Here is a 12,337-nt window from a genome sequence, read left to right as displayed (position 1 = left end):
ATGAAAATTGAAATACAAGAAAAAGGTTGTGTAAAAGTAAATTCTGAGTTCTGAGTGAGGAAGCTGTAAATGTGTGTTTGAGGAAAAAGTGGAGATAGCTTTTGCATTAAATCCTTGCGTATGAGAGTTACCTGGCCACATGGTTGATGACAGGGGAGAAGTTGGTGGGTCCGTAGAGCTGAACTGACTTCAGACTCTGGTAGTAGGCTTCCATCACACCGTCAATACCTGCACAGTACGGGTTCTGAGGATTCCCGTTCTGCATTTAACAAAAGAGGAGCAGAGATAATTAACTTTCATGATTCATTTCAGATTCATTCACCAGGCCCAGAGGCACAGGAGAAGCAGATGGAACAAACAAGCTCAGGGATTATGTTTGTATTCACCAGGGTTTTGTCTGACAACTGTTATTATAAATAAATAAAAAGTTAACGAGAATTATTTATACACTCAGTTGCCAGTTTATTTGGGACACTTAGCTAAACACCACCTCCTAGTCCTGCAGGTGTTTCTGTTATCTTATCCACCCCAATAAACCTTCCAACACTAATTAAAGTGTGGAGATATGTGGTTTAAAAGCTCAGTGAAGGGAGCAACTCCACTCCTTCCTCTCTTCCTCTAATCCCTGCCTTCCATCCTGGTGTCACTCTCATTCTTACCAAGGCAAACTCGTGGGAGACCCGTCCGTCAGGTGGCAGCTTGGCTCCAAAACCAAGCGCAGGGAACATCTTATCGCTGTCATAGTCCTGGATGATCTCCCCCACTGCCTTGAGGGCCATGGCATAGGCATTCAGCTGGTAGGGACTCATGTAATGGAGTGAGGTGGGCTGGGCCGGGTTACCTGTTTGTGAGGAGAAGAGACACACAAACACCGTTAGAGGTACCTTGTGGTTAGATATGAAGACATCTCAGTCAACAGCAGAAGAACACAATTAGATTTTATGAGTTTATGAGATTTCAGATTTGTATGATGTGACTAATCTTACAGGTCGCCATGGTTACAGTGGAAGGAACAAAATATGAACTTTTTAACATTTCATGATCTAAGATTTCTCTGCTATGTGAGAACATGAGCTTTATTTCCTTGAAAATATGACACAAAATTATGTGTTTTCTAAAATGCTTTTGGAAATATTAGGCAAAATGCGTTTTATTTTTGGTCGCAAATGTGATCATTGGTTAAATACTGAGTGTAAAACTAACCCTAACCCTAACCCTAAACCTAACCTTTATTTATCTAGGTTAAGTAAGGAGAGACCAGGCCAAGGCAAGCAGCATCAACAACATATTTACAAATAAAGAAAGATTTTGGGGACAACCAGTCAAAATTAAAATCACCAACAATAAGAACCTTGGTAAAATTCAGCTGATTGCTTAAAGATAACAGACTTTCACTGTTTGCTGAATGTGGTCTGTGGCAACCTATGGCTGTTATAAAATGTCCCCTACTTCAGGGCTAAAAGTTCATATTGCCTCCTTACAGGAAGTGAAGTTAAAGGAACTAAATAAAATCAGTTTTTAAAATAAACAGCAATACCAACTCCTTTCCTGGGGCGGTCACAGCAAAATAAATTGTAGCCCCTCAGTGTATATCCCATATCTTTTTTGGAGATGGAACTTTACAAGTTCCACCAAAAGGCAAAAATTGAAGTCAAAAATATAAATATTTTTGAGAAATCCCTCTAAATGACAGAAAGATGAGATAACGGAATGTCAGAGGCTGTGTGGGTTTAAAGGCGCTTTACGGGAACCACTAACGCTGTTTGAGGAGCCACTTGAACTTCTAAATAACCAATACATTTTGTGTTTCAATATAGCAGCCAATGCTTCCATAAACAACACCTAATAGATTTCTAGTGCTTCTATATGACACCACAACATGTGTGGGTCATCTAACTGCATCACTGATGGAGCTAAATTGGCTGCTAATTAACTTAATGTAGTTGTAAATGTATTAATATGACGCTTGTCTCAATCTCCCAGTACATGTCTTTTCATATCACTATTCAATTTAATTGCAGACCTCAATTTGCCAGCATTCAGTATTGATGTTTAGTGAGAGCCAGGCAAGATCAAGTACACCTCAGCCTCAAACACATTTTACATCCATTGCCTGACAGCTCTCATTTCATTTAATAGGATTTTGCTCTATTGCCGCTGCCTGTCCCGCCAGGACCGAGCTCAAGGGTAGATGTTCAACACGATCCTTCATCGTGGCCATCATAGCATGTTACTGCACTCAGCTTTAGCTGCCAGGTATGGTGGAGAGGGCTATTAGGAAACACTTGATTCCCTATCCACATATATTTGAATAAATGCTCCCTCGGCATTCAGACTTTATGTGGGTCTCTCAGAGTGTTAGTGTGACCATTCAAAATGTATGTGTGTGTTTACTTACCGTTGGAAGCTGTAAAGTCAATGGCCACGGTGAAGTTAATCTGGGTCCTTGGAAAACAAAAGCAGAAAGATGATTCATTAATAAACAATTATTTCTCTCTCTCGCTCTCTCTCTCTCTCTCTCACACACACACACACACACACACACACACCTGTGATTCAACAAGAAACAAGAAGACATGAACTGCAAACATAAGCAGGTTAAAGTGATCAATGTTTGAGAGTACAGAGTTCCTCATTCCCTTTAGCTCTGACAATAATGAGGAGACAGTGAGTTACTGGGTTTTCACACCAAACATGTAAGCATGGCATTGCTCATGGGAAGGTTGTTTTTAACAGAGAACACAGCTATTGTCTCATTAACAAAAAAAAAGTATATATATATATATATATAAATGTTTTTTTTAGAGGCAGGCAAGCCATTATGACCTCTAAAACTTAATGATGTCACAATAAAGCCACTACCCTCAGCCATGCCCCAAGGATCCCACCTGGACCTACCATCCAGCCTTGCAGAGTGAAATTTTGTAACTTTTTTTAACGCTACAGGAAAAGTCAGGGCATCACCAAAGTCAGTAGGATTCATCTGCTGGGCACCATGAATGTCTGTACAAAATTCCATGGCCATCCATCCAATGGTTGAAGAGATATATCAGCCTGAAACTAAGTGGTTGACTGACTGACTGCCAACCTTACAGTCAGGCTGTAAGCGTAAGCTCACTCACTAACTCCAAGAGAATGTGGTTATCAGATTAGATAATGTATTTTGTCTCTTTCCGTATTTTGTATTTGGATGTCCAATGAAGTTTAAATAGCAGGCTGCAGCTAAAAGGTTAGCCTGCTCTGTATGATCTAATAATCTATTTAGAAATTAAGTTCCTGATTTGATTTGACTTTGACACAGGCTTTGCACTTGTAGTTCCTGAGACAGCAGACAGAAAACAGAAGCAGAAATATGAGATGAAACAAGGCAGAGACAAACATCACACGCCACAGCACCCAGCATGAGAGAGTGGCACGTCTCCCTCAATCATAACATTTCCTATCCTGTTAACCTGCAGGAACAGGATGTGGTTAAGCGCTCTGTCGACCTGTCACAGCTTTTTCACACCAATCCCCACCCGCTGCCACACACACACACACACACACACACACACACACACACACACACACACACACACACACACACACACGCGCGCACACACAAAAACACACACAAACAAAGCCTCCCTGCCTAACTTATGCACATCTTCAGTATTCAGATTGTGTAAAACAGCCAGTAGCTCATCATATTTGTCACCTCAGCAGAACATGTGAAGTACAGGCACTGTGCCAGCCAGAGGGGACAGAACAGGAGGGAGAGAGAGGGTGGGACAGAGGTAGGAGAAAGTTCAAGAGGCGTTTAATGATAAGAGGCCTGTTCCACAGAGCAGCTTTAACAAAGGGGAGCAAAAAGACACTGAATCTAGTGACACTGCCTGATGTTGGGACAGAAACTCGTTGCACCTATTCATTTTGAAACCCAATGGCCAAGAGGAAAGCTCCAACACTCCAACACAGCCAATAATGATGTTGTAAAAAGTGACAAAAGATGAATTACAGAGTGATTAACAGGATGGCTTGATTGCCAAAACATCAATAAAATGCCAGTGAGGTAGCTTTTCTAGAGGACAGCTGCAAGGACGAGGGGAACAGGAGAGAGGAGGTCTGAGTGAATTTTGGTCCAGTTCCTCATGCTGGCACAGACAAGCTTCAGCCAAGCAGCCTAAATTATACATGCCCTCTTTCTCTCCCACCCAAGCTCACACACACACAGTTTGAGACAGAGGAAGTCAAATTGTGGGAATGTGAAGGGACAGCCAGAAAAACAAGGTGAGTTGGAGGACGGACGATAAAAAATGACAAATGGCAGAGAATAGCTGAAAAGGAAAAAAGCAAGTCCACGATTAAACAAGTCAGCAGAAGAAAACAACATGTCAGAAATACCTCAGCAACATGATTTACAACTACAATGTACAATTTAAAGGGTATAAAGTTATTATGACAAAAGCAGGAGTAGGTTGCAAATCAGGATATTGACTGAATAATTTTCAAAAGTGCACTGTCACTGATCGATATCATCAAATCTCTGCAGTTTGACTGTGATTGTTTTGTTTAATCAGGCTGTAAAATTCAGTGGTACGAGACCTTCAAAGTCAGTGTCACTGTGTTTGTTGCTTCACAAAGTGCAAATTACCCCTAATGCTTGACATCATCATTTTGACTCCTAATGAAGAGAATATTAATATCCAGGCAAGAACACAGGACACTCTCTAAAAGGTCAAATAGATCCTCTGAATTAATCAGACAAGAATTTGAGTGAGACATCAGTTTCTTGGCTCTTGGGATTTTCCCTGGTGATGTGTGTTTCTGGAAGTCACACACACAACGGCCTTTTAGGAAAACAATGTGTGTATATTCTTCTTTCAATGACTACTTCAAATCTGTTGCATTATTAAAGGCTTTCTTGTGTTTCACTTTATTTTTACAAATTGCTTTCACAGTTTTCAACACGGTATCAAACCAAGAATTACATGAACTGCTGTTCAATCTGTTACACTAAATCTGAATCTGACATTTCGCAATAAAGGTTGGAAGGCAACATGCTCATTTCCATGGTATGTTTCCCGGCACAGACTTACATTTCTTTCTATGAGTGTCACGAAACAGAGCATAACACACACACACACACACACACGCATTATATAAAACCCAAAAGGACACACCTATCTTCCCTTACCTATAACAGTAAGGGAAGATCTTCAGCAAACAGATTCAGACCATGAAAGCAGCAAAATGTTCTGGCAGGTATGATAAGGGATTTCCACAGGCAGTGGTTTTAACCACAACATCACATCACTGAGTTTGAGCCATCCTTGAAAACCAAACGTTATCACTCTGTGTCCTAAAGATAGACGGAAAATTCTCCAGACCTTTAAGGACCGTTAGCAGCTTTATCATGTCATGTTTTTTTTTTCAATTAGCTGCAAATTCACCTGAACTTTTCGCTTCAGACAGAAATACTTCTACACACACAAGTTCACAAGCTCAAATGTCCCCTGTTCCTCACTGGGGGAATTACACAGAAAAAACACACACAACATGAAATAATGGAGGGAGAGGGTTAATTCGATTGATATACAGTCAGGTATAGCCACACTAATGAAAACCACTATTTTAGTCAGACCAAAATTGATAGAGCAGAGCAAAGGTACTGTTAGTTTTCACTGATTTAAATCTACTTTCATTCCTTAAATCTGGCTTTCTATTTGAACAGTGAAGGGTTTCAGTGAGGAGGCATGCCCTTCTGATGCTCCACTGAGTAATGGTTGGCTAAGAGCTTTGCTTTCATTTAATTTCCTTCTCACTTTCCTTATATATTCACTACACTGCTGCTTCCTGGTGTTTCTGTCCGAGCTTTTGAGTCTTGGAGACACAACAATACATACGGTATATTGTACATCAATAAGGACATGGATGTCCATATTGCGTAGTGTGTGTAAGCCTGTGTGGGTATTAGGGTTGTGAACGATAAACCGATGCGACCGGATATTCATATCCAGTCTTTTACATATTTAAAAAGAAACTATTGTACTGTCACTTTCATAGACTTGGCTTCTTTATTATATAAAATATCTACAACAAATATTAACCATAGAATCGAATCATATCGTTCTTACACTGTATGGAATCGATTCGTATCGAATCGGTCTGTAATAAAAGGATATCGTTTTTGAATCGAATCGTAACCTGTGTATCTACATGCATATCGAATCGTTTATCACAGAGAGATGTGCAACCCTAGTGGGTATCATGTACAGTTTCTAATCATGTGTTTGGGGTGAAGGGGGAATTCCTCTTAAGCAGCTGGTTTTCTGTCAGTCACTGATGTTTACCCGCTGTTAAAGCCCACAGTGACTCAGCAAGGAAGCAATATGACAAAATACCGCACAGCAGGAGGGGGGGGCGCTCAGGAGGTTCCGCTCTACATCCAAATTAGCTTTCCTGCAGACTGAGCAGGCTGGATGCTAATGTCTCCACTAAATCTTCAAAGCATCTCATTAAACCCATCTCATCCACATCTCTGGTGAGTTGCTCCTGCAATAAAATAACTTTCAAGTTGAGCCCTGTTGCCAACCCATTTATTTTTTTAAAATAATTGAAATCAGCACCTGCACAACAACAAACAAACAGTTTCAACAGGCCCTGTACTCCTTACTGTACTGGACGTCTTCATCTTATGGTGAAAATGTGCTATTTAAGACAAAACACTCACAATACAAGTCTTCTTTCCTCTTATAAGTGCCAGAGGGAGATGTACGCATGAGTGCACTGAGTGGCCTAAAAACGGCATCAGAGGTTGTTTGACGTGACCTCTCCTGATGATATGCAAACAGATGTTGCTGGTTGGACAGTATCCAGATGAGAGGAGAGGAGAGGAGAGGACGAGGAGGAGGAGAGGTGGAGAGGAGGAGAGGAGAGGAAAGGAGAGCAGAGGAGAAGAGAGGAGAGGCAAACAGCTCACACCTGCATCTGGTCAAATTAGTCTAGACATTGATATTGTGCTTGGTCATTTGCTAGGTACAGCCTACAAGGTAAAATGTCTGGGTTCCTTTAAAGATTTGCTGTTTTACAAATCTTTGCCCTGATAGTGAGAGCCTGCTCCCCTATCTAATGATAACCTCTCAGAATGATTTCAATACAAGCAGAGTTCCCGCCTGCTTCTATTCTGGTTTCAATACTCAATTCACAAACCAAAACAAGGGGAAACAATATCTGTCACTATGAGTGACAGGGCAGCCTTCAATGGCACAGCACAAAATGAAAGATATCGCCAACAATTTTTCATTTTTATCCTCATGCTCATGAATAGAGACCTCTTTGTTGAGATCCATGGGTGGTAATAATGCTTTATCACAGGGAGTGAAAAGACTGAGAGCAGCAATGCTGTGGATTGAGATGGAGCCTTCTCAAATCAGTCATTTATGCTAATGCTGCCAGCAGATCATGTTCCTAATTAGGTCCAAATGAACAATTAGCTGATTGGGTTGGAGCTGCAAAAAGAGCTGTCAATCAGAAGATAAGAGAGCAGTGGGGAGGAGAAAAGAAGGAAGGAGAGCTGAGAAGAGATACAAGGGAATGAGACAGGATGACTGGCAAAGTGAGAAAATACCTATGCAGACAGTCTAACAAACTGAGACGTATGAGGGGAAATGCATGAGCGAGCCTAGGGGGTGTGTGTGTTTGTATGTGTGTGTTTTTGTTTTTGTCTGTCTGTGCACAAATACACATTCTGGCCATGATGCAACTGGAATAAGTGCAACTGGACCATTACAGTCCATTTAGGTTTCAGACACTGAGACAGCACTTGGCACTTCCTTTAGCCACACATGCACGTAACAACAGCCAGCTCACACTCCCAAAGCACTGCTGAAAAAAAAAACCCAAAACCACCCACTTCCTGAGAGTTTCAACATGTTCTCTGACTGACAGTGCTGCTGGGAATGTAGGGAGACGTGATGGTGGGATTTCTCCATTAGCAGCCACAGAGTGAGTAAACATATGCCAGGACACGTGGTGAGAGAACACACATGCATTTCAAAGCCAGCTTTCTACTTTCAGTCAAACCAGCAACCGTGTCCATCACGCAAACTGATCACATGACTAAAACAGACATCAGTGTACAAACACATTAGTGCTTCTGCTTCACGTCCACCCCTTTAAACCTATACACTAGCTCCATCTAATAATCTGGCAGAGGCCTACTCAAAGTGCATTCCTAAAGCCCTGAGAATCAATAGCGTATTGATCGGTGCTCTTAGTCAGGAAGCAGGTTTTACAGGCTCATTTGTGAGTAACACAAGCTGTGAACCAAAAACACCTGGGAGTCACAAACATTGTCCTCCTCCTGTGTTTTACAAACTCAAAAATCACTTGTAATTTTGTTGGTGAGTGTAAGAAAGGCTTACAACTCAGTGTTTACTACCTTCTTGTGACTACACTTTCTCGGCAGTTGACAGTTTGTCATGTTTGCTGGCAGTGAGGATTTAGTTTTGTGACTTTATTTTCATAAAGTTTAAAACATTTTGTTTTTACTGTGTGTCACTGAGGAATACTAAAGAAAATGATGCTGTTGTAAATAGGATAGTAATAATAATAGCTTTAACATAACCACACTGCACAGTCACATATAAGTAAATCACACTGTCATACAAATGTACTCAGTAGAAAAGTATATAGTCATCTTCCTGACAAGAGGTAGAGGTTGAAACATCAACAGCACACACTCATTTGTTTATCGTATGTATACTGCTAGCTTTAAATACACTTACTTTGTCTTATAAATACACTTCATATGCAAAATCTGCTCATAATTAGTGTGTATTATGGGTTTGAAACTCTAGGTTGGTCCCAAAGGTCATGGTTTACATCTGAGGTCTTGTGGGTATGAATCAGTGTTGACAGTAAATTCATGCCTTGGGCAACGCAGAGACGCAAGCTGGCTGTACAACAAACATACCTACACTTTGAGTCTTTAATTGACTCATCTGATAAATAATTCAGAAGATGTAACACAGTTTCTTCCATTTTCAACTCCTGTGTCACCCACTTACAGTAAACCTCTGACCCCAACAGTGACAATTTATGAGAAAAAACCCCAGTAATTTCTTTCAGGGCATCACTCCTGGCTTTCAGTGTTTGAGATATAACTGACGTGTGTTTAAAATAAACAGAAGTAGATAGTCCCTGACATGCTGCTTTCACCACATCACTGTAGTAAAATCTTAATAACACCAATTAAGAAAAAAAATCTAAAACCTTCAACATCCAGCTAATGAGTTCATCAAAGTTTGAGCCAGGCTTTCACAGCCCAAATCCTTTAACTCATTTGTGGTGCAGGGAGACAGTGTACCACAGCGAGTGTTGGCTTCAGGGATAATCCCCTCATTGGCTCAAGCCATTTCTGTCCAGATTTTTACCCCTCTGCTCCTAGCTGTGTGTTAACTCTTCTGAAATCCTCCTGAAATGAGCAACAGCAATAAAAAAAAAAAAGCTTGCTGGAAAAGAGATGAGATGAGGTGTGATTTATTCTTGGGAAACAAACTTCTACTTTCTGTGTTTTAATGATTTTTTTTTCTCCTCAAAAAAAAAAGGGTTTATCCTCTTTAAAAGCTGGCTGACTTTCCACAGCACCTAAAAACCACAGCCACAAGGGCAGAAGGTACAGAGGAATACAAGGACAAAAATGGATATTTTTTTTCACCAAAATTGGACACAGACACAGACACAGACACAGACACACAGACACACAGACACACACACACACACACACACACACAGACACACACAGAGACACACACACACACACACACACACACACACACACACACACACACACTTTCTTCCCCTTGACAGTCTCCCCCTCTGTGAGTCTAATGAAGGCAGAGTGTGTGGGTGAGCATTCACGCCATGCCTGGTTGCACACAGTCAAACCCTCCTGAGCAGCATGCGCACACAACCACATGTAAATACACACACATGCAAGCGCACACGACAACACATGGAATGGGCGAGAGCTGAAACACAATACAAGATTACACACTATGGCACAGAACCACGCATACACACACTTCAGAGTCTGAGCCCTGTGTACCTGACTTCAGGTCAGCCCATCTGTCAGTCTCCCTCTCTCCACCTTTCACTTTCTTCCTCTCACATGCAAATGTACATGTTTCCATCTGATTTCTTCACACTGAAGGATCATTATCTTTGGCATATTGCAGACACTGAGTCATGATAGGGTTATTATGGAGACAGACACCAGAATGCTCAGCATGTCACTTCTCATTGAAGGACTACAACCCCCATCTCTCAGTGCAGGCTAAAGGAATGTGTGGTCATTGACCTACCCTCCTTTGATGTAGTCCAGGAAGGTGACTTCAATGTCCACCAGGAACGACAGCAGCGTTACCTGTAAGTGAGCGGGCCACAATCAGCTGACTAACACAATCAATTCAGTGACCAGGTGAAAATGAAGCATCAGTCTGGATCTACTGTAAAATAGTACAGCACTTCAAATCTAGTTAATGCAACTCTTCATATAAACATGATGCCTTACCGTTCCAGAGTTCAGGTATTTTTTCTTCTTCCCTTTCTTCTTTGGATTTACCACCTAAAAAAAGACAGGGTTACCTTGTCATTTAAGACAGTTTATGACCACCTAACTGTCCTTTTCTTCAGTTATATGCCAAAAACTGAGAGTAGGATTCAATAAGCATGAGTGGAATATTAAATAGATTCAATAAAAATGCCTCCCTCTATCTCTCTGTCCATACTCATACACCCCCCTCCCAAAACCAGTAACCACCATGAATTTCCCTTTAAGCAATGCACATAAAGCCCAACACATCCAGAGGAGCGGCTAAATCCAAAGGTGGACTGTGGCTCTAAACTGAGTGGTGTGACTTCATGAATATGTAACAGTACACAGTCACCTTCCCCTGGATAAGTAAAGATTCCTATGCATGTAAACCAGCTGTGCTTATTGCTTTGAGACGCTGTTGTTTTTTGTAAGGAGATTAGAAAAGAGCCACCTTTTCTATTTCAGCCGTGGGCCTCAATTCATTTCATCTCTCATGTTGTGACCCACTCTCATTAAAATGTACAATTGCTCCTGTGATGTGGGGGCCAGCCAGAAACAGACGTGAAACTGAATCCCAAACACTGGATTTGGGCTTTTAAATCAGAGCTTTACGGTCTAATTAAACTGTGCTGGGGTTAAACAGAGAGAGAGGACCTCAGGAAAACAACATACAAGTGGATTTATGCATTTCTCCTTGGTTCACATTGCAATCGGTACACACAAGGACACATTTGCCTCTGAAGGTTATCGAGATGTGGTTTTATCACAAACACACACTCTCACACACACAGGTGCCTTTAGCAATGCAAAGTCATACTGACAACTTTAAGTTAGGAAAAGGCTGGGGTCAAGAAACAGGCCAGAAATCACAAAATTACTTTGGGTGTGTGTCTGTCCGCTGTTCCTCACATACTTGTCAAAGTACATCTGTGTGCACCTTTGTGCATGTGTGCCTTTGTGCATGTGCACATCTGAGCGCTGGTGGGCAAACAGCAGCTATTTAAAATGACAGTCCCCTGTGTGCTCTCCTCTCTGTGTGGTACTCTGTTAATCAAGAAGTGTTGACTCTTCCTGGGAGAAGATAAGCTAGTGATCCATTATCACTGTCAGTGTGTGTGTGTATGTGTGTGTGTGTGTTTGTGTGTGTGTGCATGAATGAGAAACTAAGGGAGATGAAAGATGTACAGTGCGATACAAGTGGTCCCTTTGTGTAAGATTTTGTTTTGAATTATGGGAACTGTTTTCATCTCATCATTTATTCTCTATGATAAAAAAAAAAAAATATGTGTGTGAGTAATATAATACATATTGGAAATGAATGTGTTACTTCAATAAATGATTTTTGCATAGGGTCCTAACTTCTTCAACACCTTCCAGCCTTGTCATTGTCAGTTCACTCAAATCACAAAAAAACCTATTCTCCAACTTTGCCCAGGTGGTATCTAAACATACAGATCTCTGTTTCATTGCTTAGCTGAGGTGTCAACCACACAATATAAAGAAGGTGGATGGAATTTGTTTGTAGCCTTCAAAGTATTTTTAAAAACTCTATAACATCTTGCCTTGAGACAATGTTACCTAAAATAGACAGATACACAGGGATTATGATTTTTTGTGTCAGATGTGGCCCAACAGAAATGTTGCAGGCACTGAATATATTTACTCTATTGTACACAGGTGGGAGCAGGAGATCAGCATCATCACAGCAGGCTGAAATTCCATATTTGAAAATATGAGAGGCTGGTGATAGTGGGCTAT

At 41.1% G+C, this 12,337-nt stretch overlaps 1 protein-coding gene across 1 annotated transcript in view; it reads right to left on the bottom strand.

The window, feature by feature from the left end:
• The window catches only part of LOC139634903 (copine-8), an 84,039-nt gene that overhangs the window by 15,041 nt on the left and 56,661 nt on the right, over positions 1-12,337 (bottom strand). The window contains exons 12-16 of the mRNA XM_071501634.1: positions 10,556-10,609; positions 10,347-10,408; positions 2,399-2,445; positions 660-841; positions 132-259 (exon numbers count right to left, since the gene is read on the bottom strand). Coding sequence (XP_071357735.1) covers positions 132-259; positions 660-841; positions 2,399-2,445; positions 10,347-10,408; positions 10,556-10,609 — 473 coding nt within the window. The remainder of the gene's footprint in view (positions 1-131; positions 260-659; positions 842-2,398; positions 2,446-10,346; positions 10,409-10,555; positions 10,610-12,337) is intronic.

Source organism: Trachinotus anak, unplaced genomic scaffold (genome assembly GCF_046630095.1).
Source record: "Trachinotus anak isolate AG129_WGS33_773 ecotype Australia unplaced genomic scaffold, CSIRO_AGI_Tana_v1 ptg000018l, whole genome shotgun sequence".
In the NCBI taxonomy this organism is placed as follows: Eukaryota; Metazoa; Chordata; class Actinopteri; order Carangiformes; family Carangidae; genus Trachinotus; species Trachinotus anak.
Note: the sequence above shows the minus strand (reverse complement) of the source record. Positions and strands in the feature narration are given on the sequence as shown.